The sequence below is a fragment of the Coregonus clupeaformis genome, unplaced genomic scaffold, assembly GCF_020615455.1.
Source record: "Coregonus clupeaformis isolate EN_2021a unplaced genomic scaffold, ASM2061545v1 scaf0303, whole genome shotgun sequence".
NCBI lineage: Eukaryota > Metazoa > Chordata > Actinopteri > Salmoniformes > Salmonidae > Coregonus > Coregonus clupeaformis.
This window is the reverse complement of record NW_025533758.1, coordinates 354,735-376,057: the sequence shown is the minus strand read 5'-3', so window position 1 is coordinate 376,057 and position 21,323 is coordinate 354,735. Positions and strand designations below refer to the sequence as shown.

Sequence of the window (21,323 nt, the reverse complement as noted above, 5' to 3'; positions counted from 1 at the left end):
TCATTATTTCACTCCGTTTTAAGTTGTATTTTTATTTTCCCAACACCCAGTTTTAAAGACAATAATTCCATACCTGCAGCTTAAAGGGTCAATTTGAAGTTCAAACATTGTTTTGGTAAAAGGATGGGGGTGGAGGAATGTAAACACTTTCAAATTCACAGACAGAGCTATGGATGCAAGGACTGACCATCCATGATATCACAATTATAGTTTTAACCATGTTTTGAGGCTATACAGTGTTTGTTTACAAATACATTGTTTACAAACAATGGAGAAAAACAAGCTTATATTTGGGGTTTGAAAGTTAAACTAAGCTCATGAGGCATTCATTGCTTATATTCTTCAGGAATCAATTGGTTTATATCATTAATTTAAAGTCCAAAAATTGATGTAGCAATAGCAGATTGCCCCTTTAAAAAACACAAAATACTTAAACCAATTGAGAAAGATTGGCTTTAAAATGACTTGACCTGGTGGTTATAAGGCTCTGGTGGTGGTGAAATCCTTAACATAAGAGAAACCAGTGAGTGATATCTTGAGATCAGAACAGTGTTCCTAATAAAATACTATTTTACGACTTTTGTGTCATACAGCAGATCAAAGACAAGCACCGCTTAATAATGCTGTTATTCAGTAATCTAGGGGCCCTATACTTAATCAACTTGTATCCACATAATGTACATTTTAGATAGCTGCAGCAGTGGCTGTATTGTAAAGTACCATATAGTGTACAAATCATAATTAAAATACTTTGTACCACTTGAATGAAGAAGAAAAATTCAATATTTGTCAACTTGTAAAACATCAACTCTGTCAGATTTTTTGTCTAACGTCAATGTCAAGATTTGATAGATTGGTTATGTTTTTATTGGGGATTTTCAAATGTCTTCAACTCAGTGGCTTGTCAACTCCGTCACAGATGGCTAACCCCCTTAAGATCGATTTATCTGTCAATATTTAGAAACAAATATTTTAATCACTGTTCAGCAACATACAATGCCTTCGGAACATATTCAGACCCCTTGACTTTTTACACATTTTGTTACATTACAGCCTTATTCTAACATTTATCAAATAATTTTTTTCCCTCGTCAATCTACACACAATACCCCATAATGACAAAGCGAAAACAGGTTTTTAGACATTTTTGCTAATTTATAAAAAAACAAAAACAGAAATACCTTATTTACATAAATATTCAGACCCTTTGCTATGAGACTCGAAATTGAGCTCAGGTGCATCCTGTTTCCATTGATCATCCTTGAGTTGTTTCTACAACTTGATTGGAATCCACCTGTGTTAAATTCAATTGATTGGACATGATTTGGAAAGGCACACACCTGTCTAAATAAGGTCCCACAGTTGACAGTACATGTCAGAGCAAAAACCAAGCTATTAGGTCGAAGGAATTGTCCATAGAGCTCCGAGACAGGATTGTGTTGAGGCACAGATATGGGGAAGGGTACCAACAAATTTCTGCAGCATTGAAGGTCCCCAAGGACACGGTGGCTTCCATCATTCTTAAATGGAAGAAGTTTGGAACCACCCAGACTCTTCCTCGAGCTGGCCACCTGGCCAAACTGAGCAATCAGGGGAAAAGGGCCTTGGTCAGGGAGGTGACCAAGAACCCGATTGTCACTCTGACAGAGCTCCAGAGTTCCTCTGTGGAAATGGGAGAACCTGCCAGAAGGGCAACCCTCTCTGCAGCAATCCACCAATCAGGCCTTAATGGTAGAGTGACCATACGGAAGCCACTCCTCAGTAAAAGGCACATGACAGCCTGCTTGGAGTTGACCAAAAGGCCCCCAAAGGACTCTCAGACCATGAGAAACAAGATTCTCTGGTCTGATGAAACCAAGATTGAACTCTTTGGCCTGAATGCCAAACGTCACATCTGGAGGAAACCTGGCACCATCCCTACAGTGAAGCATGGTGGTGGCAGCATCATGCTGTGGGGATGTCTTTCAGTGGCAGGGACTGGGAGACTAGTCAGGATCGAGGGAAAGATGAACGGAGCAAAGTACAGCGAGATCCTTGATGAAAACCTGCTCCAGAGCGCTCAGGACCTCAGACTGGGGAAAAGGTTCACCTTCCAACAGGACAACGACCCTAAGCACACAGCCAAGACAACGCAGGAGTGGCTTCGGGACAAGTCTCTGAATGTCCTTGAGTGGCCCAGCCAGAGCCCGGACTTGAACCCGATCGAACATCTCTGGAGAGACCTGAAAATAGCTGTGCAGTGACACTCCCCATCCAACCTGACAATGCTTGAGTGGATCTGCAGAGAAGAATGGGAGAAACTCCCCAAATACAGGTGTGCCAAGCTTGTAGCATCATACCTAAGAAGACTCAAGGCTTTAATCGCTGCCAAAGGTGCTTCAACAAAGTACTGAGTAAAGGGTCTGAATACTTAAATAAATGTGATATTTGCATTTTTTATTTATTTATTAAAACCTGTTTTACCTTTGTCATTATGATGTATTGTGTGTAGATTGATGAGGGGAAAAACTATTTAATCAATTATAGAATAAGGCTGTTACGTAACAAAATGGGGAAAAAGTCAAGGGGTCTGAATACCTTCCGAATGCCCACTAAATTCCACATGTTATTTGGAAAATTATAGGCCTACGACCACTGCTTGCTTATACAGTACATCTAATTTATAACTATATTATGTGTGTATCAGCTGACATTAACACACTTACAATTTAATTTACTGGAAGAAACAGCCCTTGCCGTGTTTGTCACATCGGAAGTGTGTTATTTAACACTAAATGAGATAATGAGTTTGTGGTTGAGCTGCTGTTACAACTGTCATGTAGGCTATTTACTGGTTTTTGACGTCTAGTAGCATGTTCAGTGTCATGTCATTAGGCTATTGGCATACTCTCTCCTCTCTGCCTGCCAGTCACTAGTCCACTCTGCAGCAGAACTAGGTAAGATGCCTGCAATTGCTAGGGCATGTTGTTTCTTTGGTATTTTGGTTGGTATAGGCCTAGCATAGCACACATATCATATGTGTTTCTCTACTGGTTTTAGGAGGCTTTTCTATGTGGAAGCGAATATAACATTTTACAGTGCAACAGCATGAGTTTTCTCTTTGCCTGTGTTGTCTTTATTATACAAAATAATGCTCAGCAAATATTTTCTGCATTTAAGGAATGGTGGCTGTTGTTCACTGCTACCCAGTGTTGTGCGAGGAGCCACAGATTTTGATAACATACCAGATCATAGACTTACGTCAATTCATGAGTTTGTCTGAGAGTCATTTGCAAAGTTGTAAAGGATGCTGCTCTCATAAATGATAAAACTCTTGTAGAAAATTCTGACAATGATATTAAGATGTAGATCAGGGATTCTTGAAAGTCGGGACAATCGTTGTCCGGCAGGGACATTTTATTTTTATAGTTGAAAAAAATTATTTTGTTGCATTAATTTAGCTTAAGAAATTACATTTAGGGGAATTTTGTAAGTGGAAAGAATAGCTTTTGGAATTTTCTAAGACATTTCTATATTATTCTTTTCCATGCTCTATGCTTGGAAATGCCCTTGTCTGGAGCAAAGGATCCCAATTTCAAGCTCTCCAAAAAAGGTTGAAAATCTTACAAAAACAGGCAATGATTCATATTAACTGAAAAATGATCTCATGCAGTCTTGCAATAGCCCTCTTTGAATATTTCTCTCAAAACTGTAATTCCCCCAAAAATTGTCTGGAGATTTGGTCAACTCCATCAAATTTGTCTGAAATCCTAAATGAATCAGGAATGAGCAGGGTCAACTACTCCATATGGACCCCTTCTTCATGTCTTCATTACATGCAGTGGAACAAGACCACCATGGTCTGTAAAGGTCTCTACTTTTAAAATAATTAAACAATATTGAAATCACAATGGTCACAACCATAAACTGTCAACTCCCTGATAGATTAAGATAGGATATTAATTTAGGTTCAAATATGTTTCTTTTAAATAGGTTTTAGAGTCATAAAGCAACAGAATAAATAAAAAAAACTTTGTACCACTTGAATGAAGAAGAAAAATTCAATATTTGTCAACTTGTAAAATATCAACTCTGTCAGATTTTCGTCTAACGTCAACATCAAGATCTGATAGATTGGTTATGTTTTCAACTCAGTGGCTTGTCACCTCCTTCACAGATGGCTAACCCCCTTAAGATCGATTATTTTGTCAATATTTAGAAAAAATATTTTAATCACTGTTCTGCAACATACAGTGTCTTTGGGAAGTATTCAGACCCCTTGACTTTTTCCACATTTTGTTATGTTACAGCCTTATTTAATTTTTTTTATCCTCAGCAATCTACACACAATACTCCATAATGACAAAGCGAAAACACATTTTTTGACATTTTTGCAAATGTATTACAAATAAAAACAGAAATACCTTATTTACATAAGTATTCAGACCCTTTGCTATGAGACTCGAAATTGAGCTCAGGTGCATCCTGTTTTCATTGATCATCCTTGAGTTGTTTCTACAACTTGATTGGAGTCCACCTGTGGTAAATTCAATTGATTGGACATGATTTGGAAAGGCACACACCTGTCTATATAAGGTCCCACAGTTGACAGTACATGTCAGAGCAAAAACCAAGCTATTAGGTCGAAGGAATTGTCCATAGAGCTCCGAGACAGGATTGTGTCGAGGCACAGATATGGGGAAGGGTACCAACAAATTTCTGCAGCATTGAAGGTCCCCAAGAACACAGTGGCCTCCATCATTCTTAAATGGAAGAAGTTTGGAACTACCAAGACTGTTGGAAAAGCATTCCAGGTGAAGCTGGTTGAGAGAATGCCAAGAGTGTGCAAAGCTGGCATCAAGGCAAAGGGTGGCTATTTGAAGAATCTCAAATATAAAATATATTTTGATTTGTTGAACACGTTTTTGGTTACTACATGATTCCATATGTGTTATTTCATAGTTTTGATGTCTTTACTATTATTCTACAATGTAAAAAATAGTAACAATTAAGAAAAACCCTTGAATGAGTAGGTGTGTCCAAACTTTTGACTGGTAGTGTATAACCATGAAACCAATATTTCACACTTTTATTTGTTTATCTGCATTGGTTTTGGCCATACAACATGACACAGTTAATGTTTTTTGTCAAAAGTAAATAAGAATAGTAATGATGCAACACTTTTTTTTTTACGGTACATTTTCTGTGGAGAACATTGTGTACATTACATGTATCGCAATAATGAGTGGGTTGGGTGTGTTTTTCCTTGAAGCTGATATTATAAAGAAACACTGTGGAGCAGTAACTTCCCTATTTATGTCTGAGGGAGATGGTGTGTATACTGGTGTTATAGACACTCAGGCTTGTGTGTGGTGTGAGGCTCGGCACAATTGTTGATCATCTTAAGCCTGTCGGCTCTGGCCACACTTCCTGACACAGAGAAGGCCAATCTGAAACACTGTACTAAACTTGCTTTTTAAAGCATCTGAGAAATGGAGATGATGATGTTTGATGTAATACCTTTTGACAAACGTACTGTTGAAATGTTTACAGCTTCTCTCTTGTCCAGAGGCTGCATGTTAACTGGGTCTCATCAATATACTTGGGAACGCATCCCAGCTTTAGCTGTACAGTAGGTGCAGTGAAACAAGGTATCATTTTACCCTCGGTGTCACAGACAAGGGGCCAGCAGAGAAGGTCACGGGGGAGGAAGAGAGCGAGATTAAAAGTCTGTACTGTTATCCTGGCTGGTGTGGGTCTTATTTCACCCACCGATGAGCCCATGGATTGTCAGACCAAGATCATTGCAAGACTGCCTGAATTATGCTGAGGTTGCGTCTATAATCTATGTCTATGATGTCTATCTAGTGTATGTTGTCAGATTTGGTGCCTATCAAATAAATGCTGTGTCATAGGTAACTATACTTTGTAACACACTGGGGTATTTAGTAGTTCCCAGTGCAGTTGTCTGATGATGTGACCAGGGGCATGTGCATGAAGATGGAATCCCCTCCCTCTTTGTGTTCTGACCCTGGCTGTCCCGTGTTGTCTGGAGGGGTCACAGATTTGACGGTGGGGGGGTGCGGGCAATCCCCCTGCACCAACGCCCGGACCTGCTGGAGCCCTGCGCCGACTTGGTGAACAGCGAGTGGCAGCGGAGCCGCTGTGCCCGGGTCCACACCCTCCAGAAGTCCTGCCAGGAGTTCCCCGTGGCCCTGGTGCTGCTGCAGGACTTTGGGAACGGGGACGGTGGGGACGGGGAGACACTCCTGGGGCACGTGGTGTCCCACCCCGGGAGCCTCTTTGTGGAGTCGGTGGTGGTGTCAAAGGCCCAGATGGGGAAGGGCTACGGTCGTACACTAATGCAGGAGACGGAGCGCTACGCTAAGGCCCGAGGGTTCCGGAGTCTGTCTGTCCACGCACAACAAGCAGCACTTCTATGCCCACCTGGGCTACGTGCTGTCCATGCTGGTACAGAATGCTGGTGTCATGTCCTCCTTCATGCCCATGGAGGTGCTGGAGAGGTTCTCCAAGCTCCCAGGGACAGACGACGCCCAGGGTGAGGTACAGGGAGGCCCACCACCACCATCGCCTCCCCAGATCCCTCCTTCCTTTATAGGGCCTCCTCCATCACCTCTTCCTACTCCTCCACCTCTTCCTCCCTCTGCTCTATCTCATCATCCACTTCCCACTCCTCCCTTTATTCCTCCTCCTCCTCCTCCGCCTCCTCCTCCTCAGTGTCCGGCCCGGCTGGTGTTTCAGACTCTTGAGGAGACGCCCTACAGAGATGCTAACGGAGTTCCTATCTTCTGGATGCACAAGGACATCTGAGTCTGAGGGCCTGGCTGACCACAGACCATGTCACCCATGTCACTCAGCCTTACATACACACATGCTCAGGACATGGGGGAAAAGGACGCTGCCTTTGGCCTATTTAGTACCACAGCCTGTAGGGTTTGACAAGAGGTTGATAGACTGAGAAGGAAGGATATGTTATGGGTCTGGCTGGCTCTCCCTGAGACTTGACAGAGATACTCGGTGCTGTAGACTGAGATAACACTTGAACAAAGAATACCAAATGTTTGTGCTCATGTGCCTTAAGTGCCAAAGTTGTTTTTTCTTCTTGTCCTAAAAGAGAAAATGTATTAAATGAATGTTTAACTTTATCTGATCTAACTAAATAATTATCACTGGGGCTATATTTTGTGCCTAATGTTTCAATCATTTTGGTGTTGAAATAAAGAACTGCGTATTAAAGTGTATTGTTGTGTGTTTTCTATGGGTCAACATTTAAGATTGCACATTTTTAAATTCCTTTTCATCAAAGCATCTGTGTAGACAATCTCCAATGGTCTGGTCTTTAAAGGGATGCTACAGAGGTTTTGTATAATTTCAGCCAGTAGTTTTGAAAGTAGTGCTCGCGAGCCAAAACGGTTCACTGAAAATTGTGCACAATTGTGTAGAAGTCATCCATTTCGTATGATATGTTACATCCTGCCAAAAAAATATAAAAAATGCTGCAATTCATATACTTTATGTTACGAATTCCAATTTGTACAATATGTTAAGAATTTGTAAGTGCTTAAGATCCCGTTCAATCTCTTTAAATATTAACATCAGTCTAATGAGTTTAGTTTGAACATATATTTGTCTGTCTGTATGTTCTCTTTAGGCACGACAAGACATTAGGCAGTGAACAGCCATGCTGCTACACAGCTTCCCTCTCACCATCCTCCTCCTCTCCACCATCCCTGTCACTCCCCAGTGGGGGGCTGTGGGTGATGAGTCTGGAGGGTCTGTGGCTGCTGCAGGGCCAGTGGTCCAGGGCAGGCCCTTCACCATGGTCTGGAACATGCCCACAGCGAGCTGCCAGGAACGCTATGGCATCCACCTGGACCTGGGGGCCTTCGACATTGTGGAGAACCACCACCAGAGCGTCAAGGGCCAGAACATGAGCCTATTCTACTACAATCAGCTGGGGCTCTACCCTTACATCTCCCAGGAGGGTCTGCAGATCAACGGAGGTGTTCCCCAGAGGGGCGACCTGGAGGCCCACCTGGCCCTGGCCCAGACCCAGATCTCAGCCCTGCTCAGGACAGGGTTCAGCGGCCTGGCCGTCATCGACTGGGAGAAGTGGCGCCCCCTGTGGGTGAGGGACTTCGGCATTAAGCTGGAGTACCGCCGGCTGTCTAAATCACTAGTGAGACGGGAGCATCCAGCGCTAACTAAACAGGAAGTGAACTCCCTGGCCCGTAAGGAGTTTGAGAGGGGCACCAGGGCCTTCATGTCTGAGACACTGCGGTTAGGAGTGCGTCTGCGACCGAGGGGACTCTGGGGCTTCTACAGATTCCCTGAATGCTTCAACTACTACAGGAGGCAGAAAAGCTACACGGGCCACTGCCACTCCAAGACCAGGCAGAAGAATGACCAGCTAGCCTGGCTGTGGCGCCAGTCCACTGCCCTCTACCCTAGTATCTACCTACCCCAGCAGCTGGCAGGGTCCTCTGATGCCACCCTACTGGTCAGACATAGGCTCCTGGAGGCCCTTAGGGTGGCGAACCAGTACCCAACTGACACCCATGCCACTCCTGTACTGCCCTATGCCAGAGTGGCATTCGCCCACACCCTCCACTTCCTCAACAAGGTAAAGTATAACAGTAACATTGGAAAATGTTTCCCATCCCATGACTGTGTTATCCTTCAAAACATACACTAACAGTGATGCACTTATGTTATGAATATTATAAGAATTTACTATTCTTTGGGTTGATATCACTTTGTGGCATACAAGTAATCAAACTAGTCTCCCATTGATCTTGCCATACTGACAGTGACATATGAGCACACCTGGCAGGAGATGCCAGCAAGCAATGGAAAGATATTCTGTCCCTGCATTAGACTCAATCATCTCACCTCAGTTGTATGTATATTTGTATGTGGTTGATACCTGTGTGTTTGTGTGTGTGTGTGTGTGTGTGTGTGTTTTCAGACGGACCTGGAGCACACACTGGGAGAGAGTGCAGCGCTGGGGATGGCAGGAGTGGTGCTGTGGGGGGAGCAGAGGTTCACTAAGTCAAAGGTCAGATCCTGGAGACCTCACAGTTTGTGCATCTACACCCACTATAATATACATACCTCTACAACCTTGAGTGTGTATGCGGTTCAGTTTCTGTTAGATTGTTTGTTTTTGTTCCGTATTTGTAGATGAATATCTCTTTCCCTTCCTCTCTTGGCAGCGTCAGTGTGAGATACTGAGGGACTACATTCATTCTGAACTGGGGGAGTACATCAGCTCCCTGAAGGGAGGGGTGCAGCGTTGCAGCGGGGAACGATGCCATGGCAACGGTCGCTGTGCCAGAAGGGACCCCTACTCTGACCACATGATCCCCCTCTCTGACCCTTTCTCCAACTTCCTCCCTGACCCATCTCATGACCTCAGCCACCTCCGCACTAACTTCCTGTGCCAGTGCTATCAGGGCTGGGAGGGTGAGGAGTGTCAGGAAAGGATATCTTCAATCACTAACACTTAGGTGAGCAGTGTCAGGAAAGTATATAGTCTCTATCACCAATATATAATATCACCTCTTTTGTTTATTTGGTTGCATACAGTAGCATCATTGCAATTCCACCAAGTGTATCAAAGTGAAAACAGTGGCAGTTGCCATGCTAAGGCACTTTCTCAGCATATTAATTCTATACAATTCAGTTCCACTTGTGACATGTTTAAGTCGGGATATTTCCCAAATCTGCACTGTGTTTTGTCAGTAACAAAATGGGTGTGACATTTCATCATACATTGCCTGTCACATGCATACATGTAAAAGAGTACCACTTCTAAAAGTTACAGCTGTAACTTTTGTGTACAGTATGTGTAAGTCGCAGATCACATGGACGTCTCGAACCTGTACCATTTCTGTGTCTTCATGCAGTTGTTCGAATACATTAATTGTCAGTTCAAGAGTGTGGTCCTTTGTGCTGTGATGTCACTAAAGATGCTATAAAGTGTTCAGTACCCTGCAATCTTAGTGAATGAGTCTCTTTCTTTGTCCTATTTGTTTAGCAAATCAAACAACTCATAAATATACAGTACAGTATATGGAAACATTCTCTGTGGGTTCCAACACCCGGGCTCTGTTGTACATATGGCAGTAGGGGTTGTTTCTGGATGGGCCCAAGTTCCAATACAATGTGCAGGGCAGGGATTTGACTTGAGTGGAGATGTTGGGGCAGATAGTTAACAGTTGGTGTTACATTAGTGTCCAGGGGCTTTCAGGGTCTAGGGGTGAAGGGTGTTCCTCTCCGTGACATCTGATCCTCAGGATCCTCCCGTGATGGCTGTGAGGTTATGGCGCAGCGCCTGCAGCTCCTGGATGAGCTGGGAGACCTCTAGGGCCGCAGCCTGTCTATCCCTCACTGCTTCAGTCAGGGACCGGAGAGCGCTACCCTGCTGCACTGGAGAGGGAACGCAGAAACACAGTCACAGAAAGGGATGGGCAAAATGTTGAGGCCTAGTTGGATTTCAGATCAAGATTGAGAAAGAGTAAGTGAATATCTTTACCTAAGAAATAGAAGATAAGAAGTAGCGTCAACAGCGTCAGTGTTATCACTGCACACCCCATGGTGTATCGAAACGAGGCGGGCATCAACAGGTCTCGGAGTGCGCTCTGCCATCGGCTTCTCATTGGATGCCCTGTCTGACAGACAACCGGTCTGTCCCTGAGATGGAGGTTCCCATTGGTGGAGGGAGCAGGAGGAAGGGGAGGTCGTCTGCTGCCTATAGAGACCATAGAGACAGTGGAGATTCTAGCGACTAAAGGTAATGGGGAGTAATGAGCATCACATTTCAATGGTAGCTTTGGATGCAATCACTATACACAATACAGCCTGGCAATGTCTGGAACCTTTGTGGTTGTGCTCTGGGTGGGTGCGGTGCAGGTCGTTGATGGACTCCACGGAATGTAGCTCGATCTCAGTTAGATCCCGATCACTGATCCGAGTAAAAAATACTGGAGTGGTAGGGGATGGAGGGTGTTTCGCCATAATCCCTGGAGGGAAAGAGAGAGAGAGAGGATACCAGGTTTCTAAATCCTATTACTGATAATCCAAATAAAACTTGGAATTTGGACTCAGGACCAGGGGAGAGGTGATTGAGAACAGGCCCTTTGTCTAGGCCCTTTGTCTGACTGGGAATGTTTCCACAAGTCTAGCCAAAATGAGAAGCCATTTCAGTCATGCAGCTTAGTTGATATAAAAAAGAATGTACTGTACAGCAATGCTATAAGCACACTAAGTTGGTATATTGGCATGGTGGCATTGACAGGCAGGCGCTATTATTTCGATGATATAAGGGAGACATGATTTAGTCCTACTCTCACACACACAAAAACACACGCATGAATAATCAAACCAGACACATTCACCTCATTTTCTATTCAGGGCTTCACCCAAAAACTTTAGGGACACAATATCCATGAGTTTTCTCCACACAATCTATCAAGTGTCCAGATAGTGCCATTCACCAAATCAGCCACATTGAATTCTTCCCTCTCTCTGCTCTTACCTTCTGTTAACATGAAACAGAGGAGAAAGATACACGTACAGTATGTGTATCTGAGGAGAATTCACGTACAGTATGTCTCTGTGTGTGTCTCCTCAAGAAAAGAAAGCTGCTGTCAATACGTTCTCAATAAGTGTTGTCAACAACAAATGATGGAAAGGTTATCCAGTGTCATAGGATCAAACAAAATATACATCCACAACTGTATTAGTTAGCCTTCTGAATATAGTCCAGGTTGAATAAATGCCTTAACACACGGAAGCAAGTCCAGACCCAGTGTTTTGTGTCTGTGTCTCTGTGCCCCTGAGCCCTGCCCTGCTCCCTGCTCCCTGCTGCTTGCCCCTACCCTAACAGCCCCTACCCTAAAATAGAAGCTGGGACGAGGGTGGTATTAATAGCTGCTACTGGGCCACAGGATCATTCAATTATCCAACAGAGGCAGAGGAGGTACAGTAAGCAACAGGACCCAGAGCAAAGTGGAAGATCCCAGAGTAAATTTTTTAAAAATACTGTTTTTTAGTGTGTTAATATGTTATTAATATACAACAAGTGATCTAATAACAGTGTAAAGATAACAGTTGATTTATTCATTGTTAGACACAGCAGGCTATACATCATGTAGGTGAAGTGAATAAGAACACTGCTACTGGTTTCCTGAGATGTAGCCACTGTCATCCCAGATCCAGAAATTCCTTGGATTTTCTGGGTCAGTGGTAATGACATTTCTTCTTGACATTATGTTATGGTGCTGAGAGTTGTGAATTTCCACTCAGTCAGACTGTCACATAGCGAGACTTCAGTGGACTATCTGTGCCATGAATGTCCTAACCTCCTGACAGAGATTGTTGTGTTTTGAAAGTGTACTCTCACAGTAGGCATATGGACATTTTCAAATATAGGTAATGACAATAAGACATGTCACAGAGCAATTGTGTGAACATTTTGCCTATGTTATTACATCATTACTACAATCATAAACACTTGCAGTAAGCTATGCATAATATTTATGTATAGAAATAAATAAAAAATAAAGAATGAAAGAAAGATAGAAAAAAGTGTAAAAACAAGTAGTTGAGAATATATTTATTTGTTCATATGATAGCAACATTTAGTATTGATACAGAACATGTGCAACAAACAGGCCTGCCTGTGTAGTGAGTTTTTCTCCAAATGTTTGAAGAATGTGTAATTTAATCAACTACATTTCCCGAAATACATTGCTCTGGCCAGGGTCGCTGTTTTTCAGAGAAAGCAGAATTCCGAGTGCGGAGTCCAAACTGTTGACGACAGCGAGGTGTTTATCTTACGTGAGCTTTTGGATCTCGTCTGCAAGGAAGATACGATGTTGGTTCGGATGCTGTCTGGTGGCCGCGGGTTCGGTTTCGGTTTCAGAGTTCCGAGGGAGTGTCTGCGGAGAGTTGGACTCGGAATAGCGGGGAGGCAGGAGAGGCATGCTTCAAGTTCAGAGGTACTGTTCCATCAACCTCCAGGGCAAACTTCTGCTGCTCACTAAAACCAACCCAAAACGTAGCAATTCTAAAGGATTTGTCCATGCAGTTGGCCTAGTGCTGGGAAATATTGAATATGCATTGTGTTTCAGATCCTTCAGAACCTAATTTTGGTTAATTTTTTCATATATGTTTTAGATGTGTTTAGTCGTCAAACCTTGTTTTTTTGTTCTTATTTTGATGCATAAGCTATTGCAATATGACAGAACAGTCATCATGTTTTGCTTGCCCATTTGCTCCATGTTTTTTCCCCTCTTATTTGTGGCACACTTGGTCATGCAAATCAAATCGACATCTGTCCCAGCAGAATGCCCCCGAGCCCGCACAGATCCCTTCACTTGACTGGCTGCTGCAGATGATGATTTTATTAAAAGCATGGTAGTGGCTTCTGTCAGAGGGGTATAGATAGGCCTGCCTCTGATCCATTATCTCTAGAACTAGTCTATTGCATGAACACTATCTCCCGTTCATACTCTCTTCTCAGTTCTAGTGAGATTTCATTGAATAGTTTAGGCTGCTGAAGACTTTCTGATTTACTGTCAAATGTTGATAGAACTTAGACTACACACAGAGAGAGAGATTACTTTGGACTTGTTTCACAAAATGCTGTACCTGTAAGCAGGCCAATATCGGCCCCCAAAGTGCATGGCTCACTGCTCACTGATAAGAGCATGCAGTGGCTGGGTTAAAGGTCAAAAGTGACAATAGTTGTAGTAGAAGAAGTCTGCATAAAAACCTGGGTGCATTTATTACTATCGCGCACCAGACTCATACTGTACACTGCGGCTGTTGAAAGAGACTAATTTATCACCAACATTATTACTGTTATCTATTATAGGACCTGCATTTGTTATGGTTATGTCATGGTTATGATGAAAATATTAATCTTTCAAGTCAGACCTGCTGTTGTCCTCTTCACAGTAATGTGTTCTCACCTACAAGGATATGACAATCAGTTGTATGAATCAGTTACATGAATTACATGAACTTCCATGACCTTACTAGCCTGGTCCCAGATCTGTTTGTGCTTTTGTCTACTCCATTATCATTGGCATGACAATTCCATAAGAAGTTGGCAGGAGAGCAGAAACAGACTGGCAACCAGGCTATGACTTTACATTACTGATAACATTACAGTAATGACAGTACAGCAGTGTGGCAGCATATGTTACAACAATAATGACAGAGTGTTTTCTTTCTGAGCCAGGCCTCGATGAGGAAGACAGCTCTGTTTGACTTCCATCGGGACCAGGGAGGTAAGATGGTGGAGTTTGCTGGATGGAGCATGCCTGTCCAGTACAAAGACAGCCACATCCACTCCCACATGCACACTCGCCAGCACTGCTCCATCTTCGACGTCAGCCACATGTTACAGGTGAGAGGGATTTCATTTAGCAAATTTGCATGGGTAGATATTGTGTGCTCATTGTATTGGCTATAGCATCCATTTTGTGTTTCTCAAACAGAGCAAAGTCCACGGAAGAGACAGAGTTAAGTTTATAGAGTCTATGATCGTTGGAGACATAGCAGAGCTGAAGGACAACCAGGTGAGACAAATGCCTGCAGAAAGACACACAAGCACATACACTTAATTCTCCCACACAGCGACACACTCTTCTCACACTTTTATCTCCAGGGCACGCTCACCCTCTTCACCAATGACAAGGGAGGAATAAATGATGATCTCATCGTCACCAAGACAGACCAAGGCTACCTCTACGTGGTGTCCAATGCTGGCTGTGCAGACAAGGACTCCGCCAACATGAAGGTCAGTAGTCCACAAACATCTTGTCTGCGACAACCATCACTCCAAGTTTTGGATGGATTTGTAATGCTTTAATAAAATGTAATTTCTGTTTCTTATTTCTGATCCTTTCTGTGTTAATGTAGGCTAGACTAGCCGAGTTCAAAGCTGCTGGTCATGATGTGGAGCTGGAGTTTCTGGAGGAATGTTTGATTGCCGTTCAAGGTAAGTTATCTTATGGCAACGTCCGTTCTACTCGATATATATAGATTTCTGGTCGTTCCACAATGTTGTGCCCTCCTGAATATGGCCCTGTGTTAAAGTAGTGTGTGACCTGGGTCGTATTCTTTAGGTACCCAACAGAAGAAAACGGACTGAAACAGGGAGGAACTACCTGAACTTGTCCCATAAGATATTTTAGTTTGCCGTTGCAAATCATTTCGCTACGATGTGTACTAAAGAATATGACCCTGTACATGTCCTCCTCAGGTCCCTCCATGGCCAAGGTACTCCAGCCGGGACTGACAGATGACCTCAGCAAGTTGACCTTTATGACCAGCACCCTGGCCACTGTGTTTGGGATCCAGGGCTGCAGGGTGACCCGCTGTGGCTACACCGGAGAAGACGGAGTGGAGGTGTGTCTCTCATTCTCTCTTTCTTAGTATTTCAGTAGAGATGGATGTTTTTGTGTGCTCTGTGCATTTCTTTCAAGAACCCTTTGTCTGAAAGCAATTGGCATTTGTAAGAAAATAATGTGTTTCCTTCCTTGTGTTGCAAAATTGTATTAGTCATTTCCTCCTCATCCTCCCGTTCAGATCTCAGTGCCTAAATCTGGTGTGGTGGCCCTGACGGAGCGCCTGTTGGCCAACAGTGAGGTCAAGCTGGCCGGACTGGGGGCGCGAGACAGTCTGAGGCTGGAGGCAGGCCTCTGTCTCTATGGTAATGACATCGATGAGACCACTACCCCTGTGGAGGCAACACTGGTGTGGACCATAGGTAACTCCTCATTATTATACACTCCCTTATAGTGTGTGTGTGTCTCTGTCTGTCGGTCTGTCTGTGTCTCTGTGTGTGTTAATTGGGTTGTTTGATGGACTTACAGGAAAGCGTCGTCGTCAGGCGAAGGATTTCCCCGGTGCGGAGATCATTGTCCCCCAGATAAAGGCAAAGACGACGAGGAAGCGTGTGGGCCTGGTGTCCACGGGACCCCCTGTCAGACAGCACACCCCCATTCTCAGCCCAGAGAGAAAGGTCATAGGTCAGTTAGAGGATCTCTACTCGCTATTACAAGATACAAGATCTGAATAATCATATGTAAAAGTTTGATTATGCCTACTTAGGATCAGGATACCACACCTGATGATTTTCTGTTATTGTTTGTCTTTGTTAGTAGGCCTATACTGTAGTGTTATTTATGCCCAACTGTGACACTGTTCCATTTAAATTTAGCTGTGTGTGGATTGCTGTTGAGATTAGATTCAACTTTCTTTTCATCTGTTTTTTTTTCTTTTTCAGGTGAGGTCACCAGTGGTTGCCCCTCCCCCTGCCTGAAGCAGAACGTTGCCATGGGTTACGTGGATGCGGCGTACGCCAAGAATGGAACTCCCATTCAGGTGGAGGTGAGGAAGAAGGCAGTGAAGGCAGTGGTCACCAAGATGCCCTTCGTGCCTACAAACTACTACTCTGGCCATTAGATCTGTCCCTCAATGGACACCTGGCTTATGAGATCAGCCTGCGGACAGTACCCTGACCAGACAGACTGCCTCCTACTGACCACCAGAGATCAGTCTATCAGAGCAAATGCTTCCGCCTTGTGTTTACCTTGAGCAGTGACACTCAAACCTGAAGGACTGCAAGGCTTTCTTTAGCAATAGAGAATGGGTTATGAGAGTGTGTGTCCTTGCCTACACCCACAACTCCACTTAACTACACAAATACAGCTACACTCTTGAGGATGAGGCTTTTCACTCCTGTTATCTGAAGCTTGTTGATGGTCTTTAGACCACAGTGAGTTGTGTGAATGAGCCATATGGTTTGAAGGACAAGGATATCACTGACTCACTGACCAGTCAGCAAAAGCAGCAACACATGCTATGTAAACCAAGAGACACAGCAGCAAGTCATGTGTACAGGACTACTGAGCAAAATGTTTTCTCCTGTCTTACATTCTAATAGTATGAGTATGAATCTAAACTTGCATTTTACAGGCTAAGTGGCACAATGACATGTGTTAATGTTTACTAATTGCTAATTTAATACTATATATCAGCAGGAACAAACAACTCTCCATATGATTCCAAATTGCTTTTGTGATACTTTGTCTTTAGGCTTGTACCACGATCCTAGTTGTCACATTCCCAACAAACTAAAACTGAACAATAAATGCAGTAATGTGTGGCCAAAATGCAATACCTTGCTTACAAGAAAGCTTGAGAAACTAGAAATGTAACTACTGTAAAGTATCTTAGAGGGGTTCATGGTCTTGCATCTCCCCTCTAGTATTGAAATATTGTCTCAATGTTTTTGATATTCACGTTTGTTCATGTGAATTCCTTAATTTGTATAGCTAGGTAATGATGTAGTTTGTATTTAATACCCTCATATTTTCCTTGTAATATAGGTTGTAATTCACATATAATTAAATATTAGAACTCAGTGTAATTCAAATATATTATACCTTTCTCATTGTTGTGGAAAGCCCTCACTTTGGAGAATTGTCATTGCAATTTGGAAGTCACATGACTCCACTACATCTAAGTTAAACATCTGTCACTAATGTTGTTTGACAATTGCCAAAATGTATGGACTACTGTATTTACTGCTGATTAATGCATGAATCAATTGAAATTGATTAATGCCCTGTGTGTTGTCTTTCTAACATTCAAGATTTTGTTGTTTGCAAATTATTAAACACGATTTTCCCATTATTTGGTTATTTTATCATGTATCTTATTTGTGTACTGTGTGGACAATTAATTGGATATCTAAAATCATTAGAAGCATAATTATTGCTACTTTAAAACTGCTATCATTGTTATTCCCATTCCTCCCCACAACTCCAAACATACCAGTTAAGATGGTGCCAATGGAGATGGTCGACATCTTACGTGCTCCAACCCGACTTTACTATTTTGTGACTTTATTAGTGTTTATCCTTACTTTTTTGGTACAGAAAGCTCACACCATTATCACCTATGACAGCCAAATACTTTTGAACTACTAATCACAGCTACTAACCTCGACTTCATCCTCGATTTCGGCTCCTACTTCTAATACGATTAAGCTGTTCCCTTGTTTACACCGGACCCTACTCCATTGTTCGGGCTACCCAAGCGCTGCAAGCGAAGATGCGGGAGGAGGGCTGGAGTCCTTGTTAGACAGATGCAGAGAAAATTGTCCGGCACTCCTCTCCGTTTTATTGGCAAATGTCCAGTTACTTGAGAACAAGATGGCACGTGAAAAGCTGTAATATTCTATGCTTTTTAGTAACTTGGTGGATGGGCGATATGGACATAAAACTGGAGGGTTTTTCCATGCTTCGTCGCAACCGGACAGCAGACTCTGCGCTTCAAGTGTGAAGGAAGTCTCAAGCTTTTGCTCACCTGAACTAGAATACCTCATGTTAAATTGCAGACCTTTTTATCTACCAAGAGAGTTTATCTGTAATCATCACTGCTGTCTACATCCCACCACAAACGAGAATGGCACTAAGCAAGCACTCAACGAGCTGTACAGGGCCATAAACAAACAAGAAAACGCTCACCCAGATGCAGCGTTTCTAGTGGACAGAGACTTTAACGCTGGGAGACTAAAATGTGTTTTACCCCACTTTTACCAACACGTCTACCCACAGAAATGCATACAAGGTCCTCCCTTGCCCTCCCTTCGGCAAATCAGACCATGACTCCATCCTCCTGCTTCCTGTTTACAATCAAAAACTCTTAACAGGAAGTACCAGTGACGTGCTCAGTACAGAAGTGGTCCGACAAAGCGGATGCTAAGTTACAAGATTGCTTCGCTAGCACAGACTGGAATTCATCCGATTCATCTGATAACATTGAGGAGTTTACCACATCAGTCACGGGCTTCATTAATTAGTGCATCGACGATGTTGTCCCCACAGTGACCGTACATACGTTAACCAAAATCTATGGATTACAGGCAATATGAGCGCTGGGCTAAAGGCTAGAGCTACCGCTTTCAAGGAACGAGACACGGACAAAGTCTGTTACGACCTCCGACAAGCCATCAAACATGGAAAAGGTCAATATAGGACTAAGATAGAATCCTACCTCACCGGCTCAGACTCTTGTCGAATGTGGCAGGATTTGCAGTCTATTACGGATTACAAAGGGAAACTCAGCCGTGAGTTGCCCAATGACGCAGACCTCTCAGATGAGCTGAATGCCTTCTATTCTCGCTTCAAGGCAAACAACACTGAACCAGGCATGAGAGCCCATGCTGTCCCGGATGACTGTGTGATCTCGCTCTCCGTGGCCAATATGAGTAAAATTTTAAACAGGTTAACACTTGCAAGGCTGCTGGGCCAGACAAATATCAGAGCGTGTTCTCAGAGCATGCGCAGAGCAGCTGGCAAGTGTCTTCATTTTCAACATCTCCTTGTCCCAGTCTGTAATCCCAACATGTTTCAAGCAGACCACCATTGGCCTGTTTCTAAGAACTCAAAGGTAACCTGCCTAAATGACTATCGTCCCGTAGCACTCACATCTGTAACCATGAAATGTTTGAAAGGCTGGTCATGGCACACATCAACACCATCATCTCAGACACCCTGGACCCACTCCAATTCCCATGGCGGCCCAACAGATCCACAAATGACGCAATCTCTATTGCACTCCACACTGCTCTCTCCAACCTGGACAAGAGGAATACCTATGTGAGAATGCTGTTTATTGACTACAGCTCAGCGTTCAACACCATAGTCAATCCAAGCTCATCACCAAGCTCCGGACATGGGACTGAACACCTCCCTCTGCAACTAGGTCCTGGACTTTCTGATGGGCCGCCCCCCACGTGGTGAGGGTAGGTAACAACACATCTGCCACACTGACCCTCAACACCTTCAGGCATTTGGCATGGGCCCTCAGATCCCCAAAACATTCCACAGCTGCACCATTATGAGCATCTTCACTTGCTGCATCACCGCTTGGTACGGCAACAGCAAGGCAACTGACCGCAAGGAGCTACAGAGGGTGGTGTGCACGACCCAGTATATCACTGTGGCCCAGCTCCCTGCCATACCTGGCGGTGTCAGAGAAAGGCCAAAAAAAATGATCAAAGACTCCAGCCACCCAAGCCATAGACTGTTCTCTCCGCTACCGCAGGGCACGCAGTACCAGTGCACCAAGCCTGGAACCAACAGGACCCTGAACAGCTTCTACCACCAAGCCATAAGACTGCTAAACAAGACTGCTAAATAGCTAATCAAATGGCTACCCGGACTACTTGCATTGACCCTTTTCTAAACTAACTCTCTTGCACTGACTCTACCCACAGTACTTACACTGACACCCCAACACACACATAACATGCACACACATGCATACTGACACCACACTCACACTTTCACACTCACCACATGCGCAGCTGCTACAGCTCAGTCTATTATCTATCTTGTTGCCAATATATACATAGCTAGCTCAATTACCTCATACCCCTGCAAATCGACTTGGTATGGTACTCCCTATATATTACCATGTTATTCGTTATTCACTGTGTATTTATTCCTTGTGTCACTATTTCTATTTTATCTTTGTATCTTTATCTTGAACTCTGCATTGTTGGAAAAGGATCCGTAAGTAAGCATTTCCCTGTTAGTTTACACCTGTTGTTTACGAAGCATGTGAAAAATAAAAATAAAAGTTTTCTTAATTTTTAACTCTGCATCGTTGGAAAAGGGCTTGTTAGAAATTGCGTAATTCAAATCTGGTATTGGAATAAGAATCAAGAGATCTTCAATCCAAGCTAAATTTATTATATGCAAAATGTATGTATGATATGTATGAAGGTTCGTATATACGGGTCCACTGAAATACCACGCAGGGCACTCAGAGAACTAATCCATTGTTACAGGTTCTTCTTCAAATACTCTGACAGTTTTTAGTTCCCGTTCTCTGCTGGGCCTATCAGGGTAGAGGTTGGGCGTGGTTTAGACTTGCCCAACCTATCCGTTGGCGCACCGGCTGGTCCCAGCCCCTTGGCGCATCCCTGTTACCAGGCATAAGTTTTTATCATAACAACCTGTAGAGTCAGCACTTTTTGCAGTACCCATGTCCTTGGACGGTTCACAGATCACAAAGAAGCAGTGTTCGTATCTTTGAGAAATACAAGTCTTATCTATAAGAAATACAAGTTTTATCTCATTCTAGCCCCTAACGTTCCTCACATGAATCACAGCCTGTTATGTGAAACAATTCATATCAGTACAGTATAAACCTTTTATGCTTTAATCATTAATGCATTCTTTCTAAGTTAGTCATCCCATCCATTTATGAGAATAATAAATCCCCACAGG

At 43.4% G+C, this 21,323-nt stretch overlaps 2 protein-coding genes and 1 pseudogene across 2 annotated transcripts; all 3 read left to right on the top strand.

Moving 5' to 3' along the window:
• The first annotated feature begins 2,850 nt into the window (after positions 1–2,850).
• Positions 2,851–9,999, top strand: hyal3 (hyaluronidase 3). The gene is made up of 4 exons (XM_041856047.1): positions 2,851–2,936; positions 7,652–8,623; positions 8,969–9,058; positions 9,216–9,999. The coding sequence occupies exons 2-4, from the start codon at positions 7,682–7,684 to the stop codon at positions 9,507–9,509; spliced, it is 1,326 nt and encodes a 441-aa protein (XP_041711981.1). The 5' UTR covers positions 2,851–2,936; positions 7,652–7,681; the 3' UTR covers positions 9,510–9,999.
• On the top strand, positions 5,881–6,810 carry LOC121546452 (annotated as a pseudogene).
• Positions 10,000–12,750: 2,751 nt separating the features above from the next.
• amt (aminomethyltransferase) lies at positions 12,751–17,715 on the top strand. Its single transcript, XM_041856046.2, has 9 exons — positions 12,751–13,004; positions 14,252–14,419; positions 14,511–14,591; positions 14,681–14,812; positions 14,935–15,013; positions 15,278–15,423; positions 15,604–15,784; positions 15,891–16,046; positions 16,304–17,715. The coding sequence occupies exons 1-9, from the start codon at positions 12,879–12,881 to the stop codon at positions 16,480–16,482; spliced, it is 1,248 nt and encodes a 415-aa protein (XP_041711980.1). The 5' UTR covers positions 12,751–12,878; the 3' UTR covers positions 16,483–17,715.
• Positions 17,716–21,323: the final 3,608 nt, after the last annotated feature.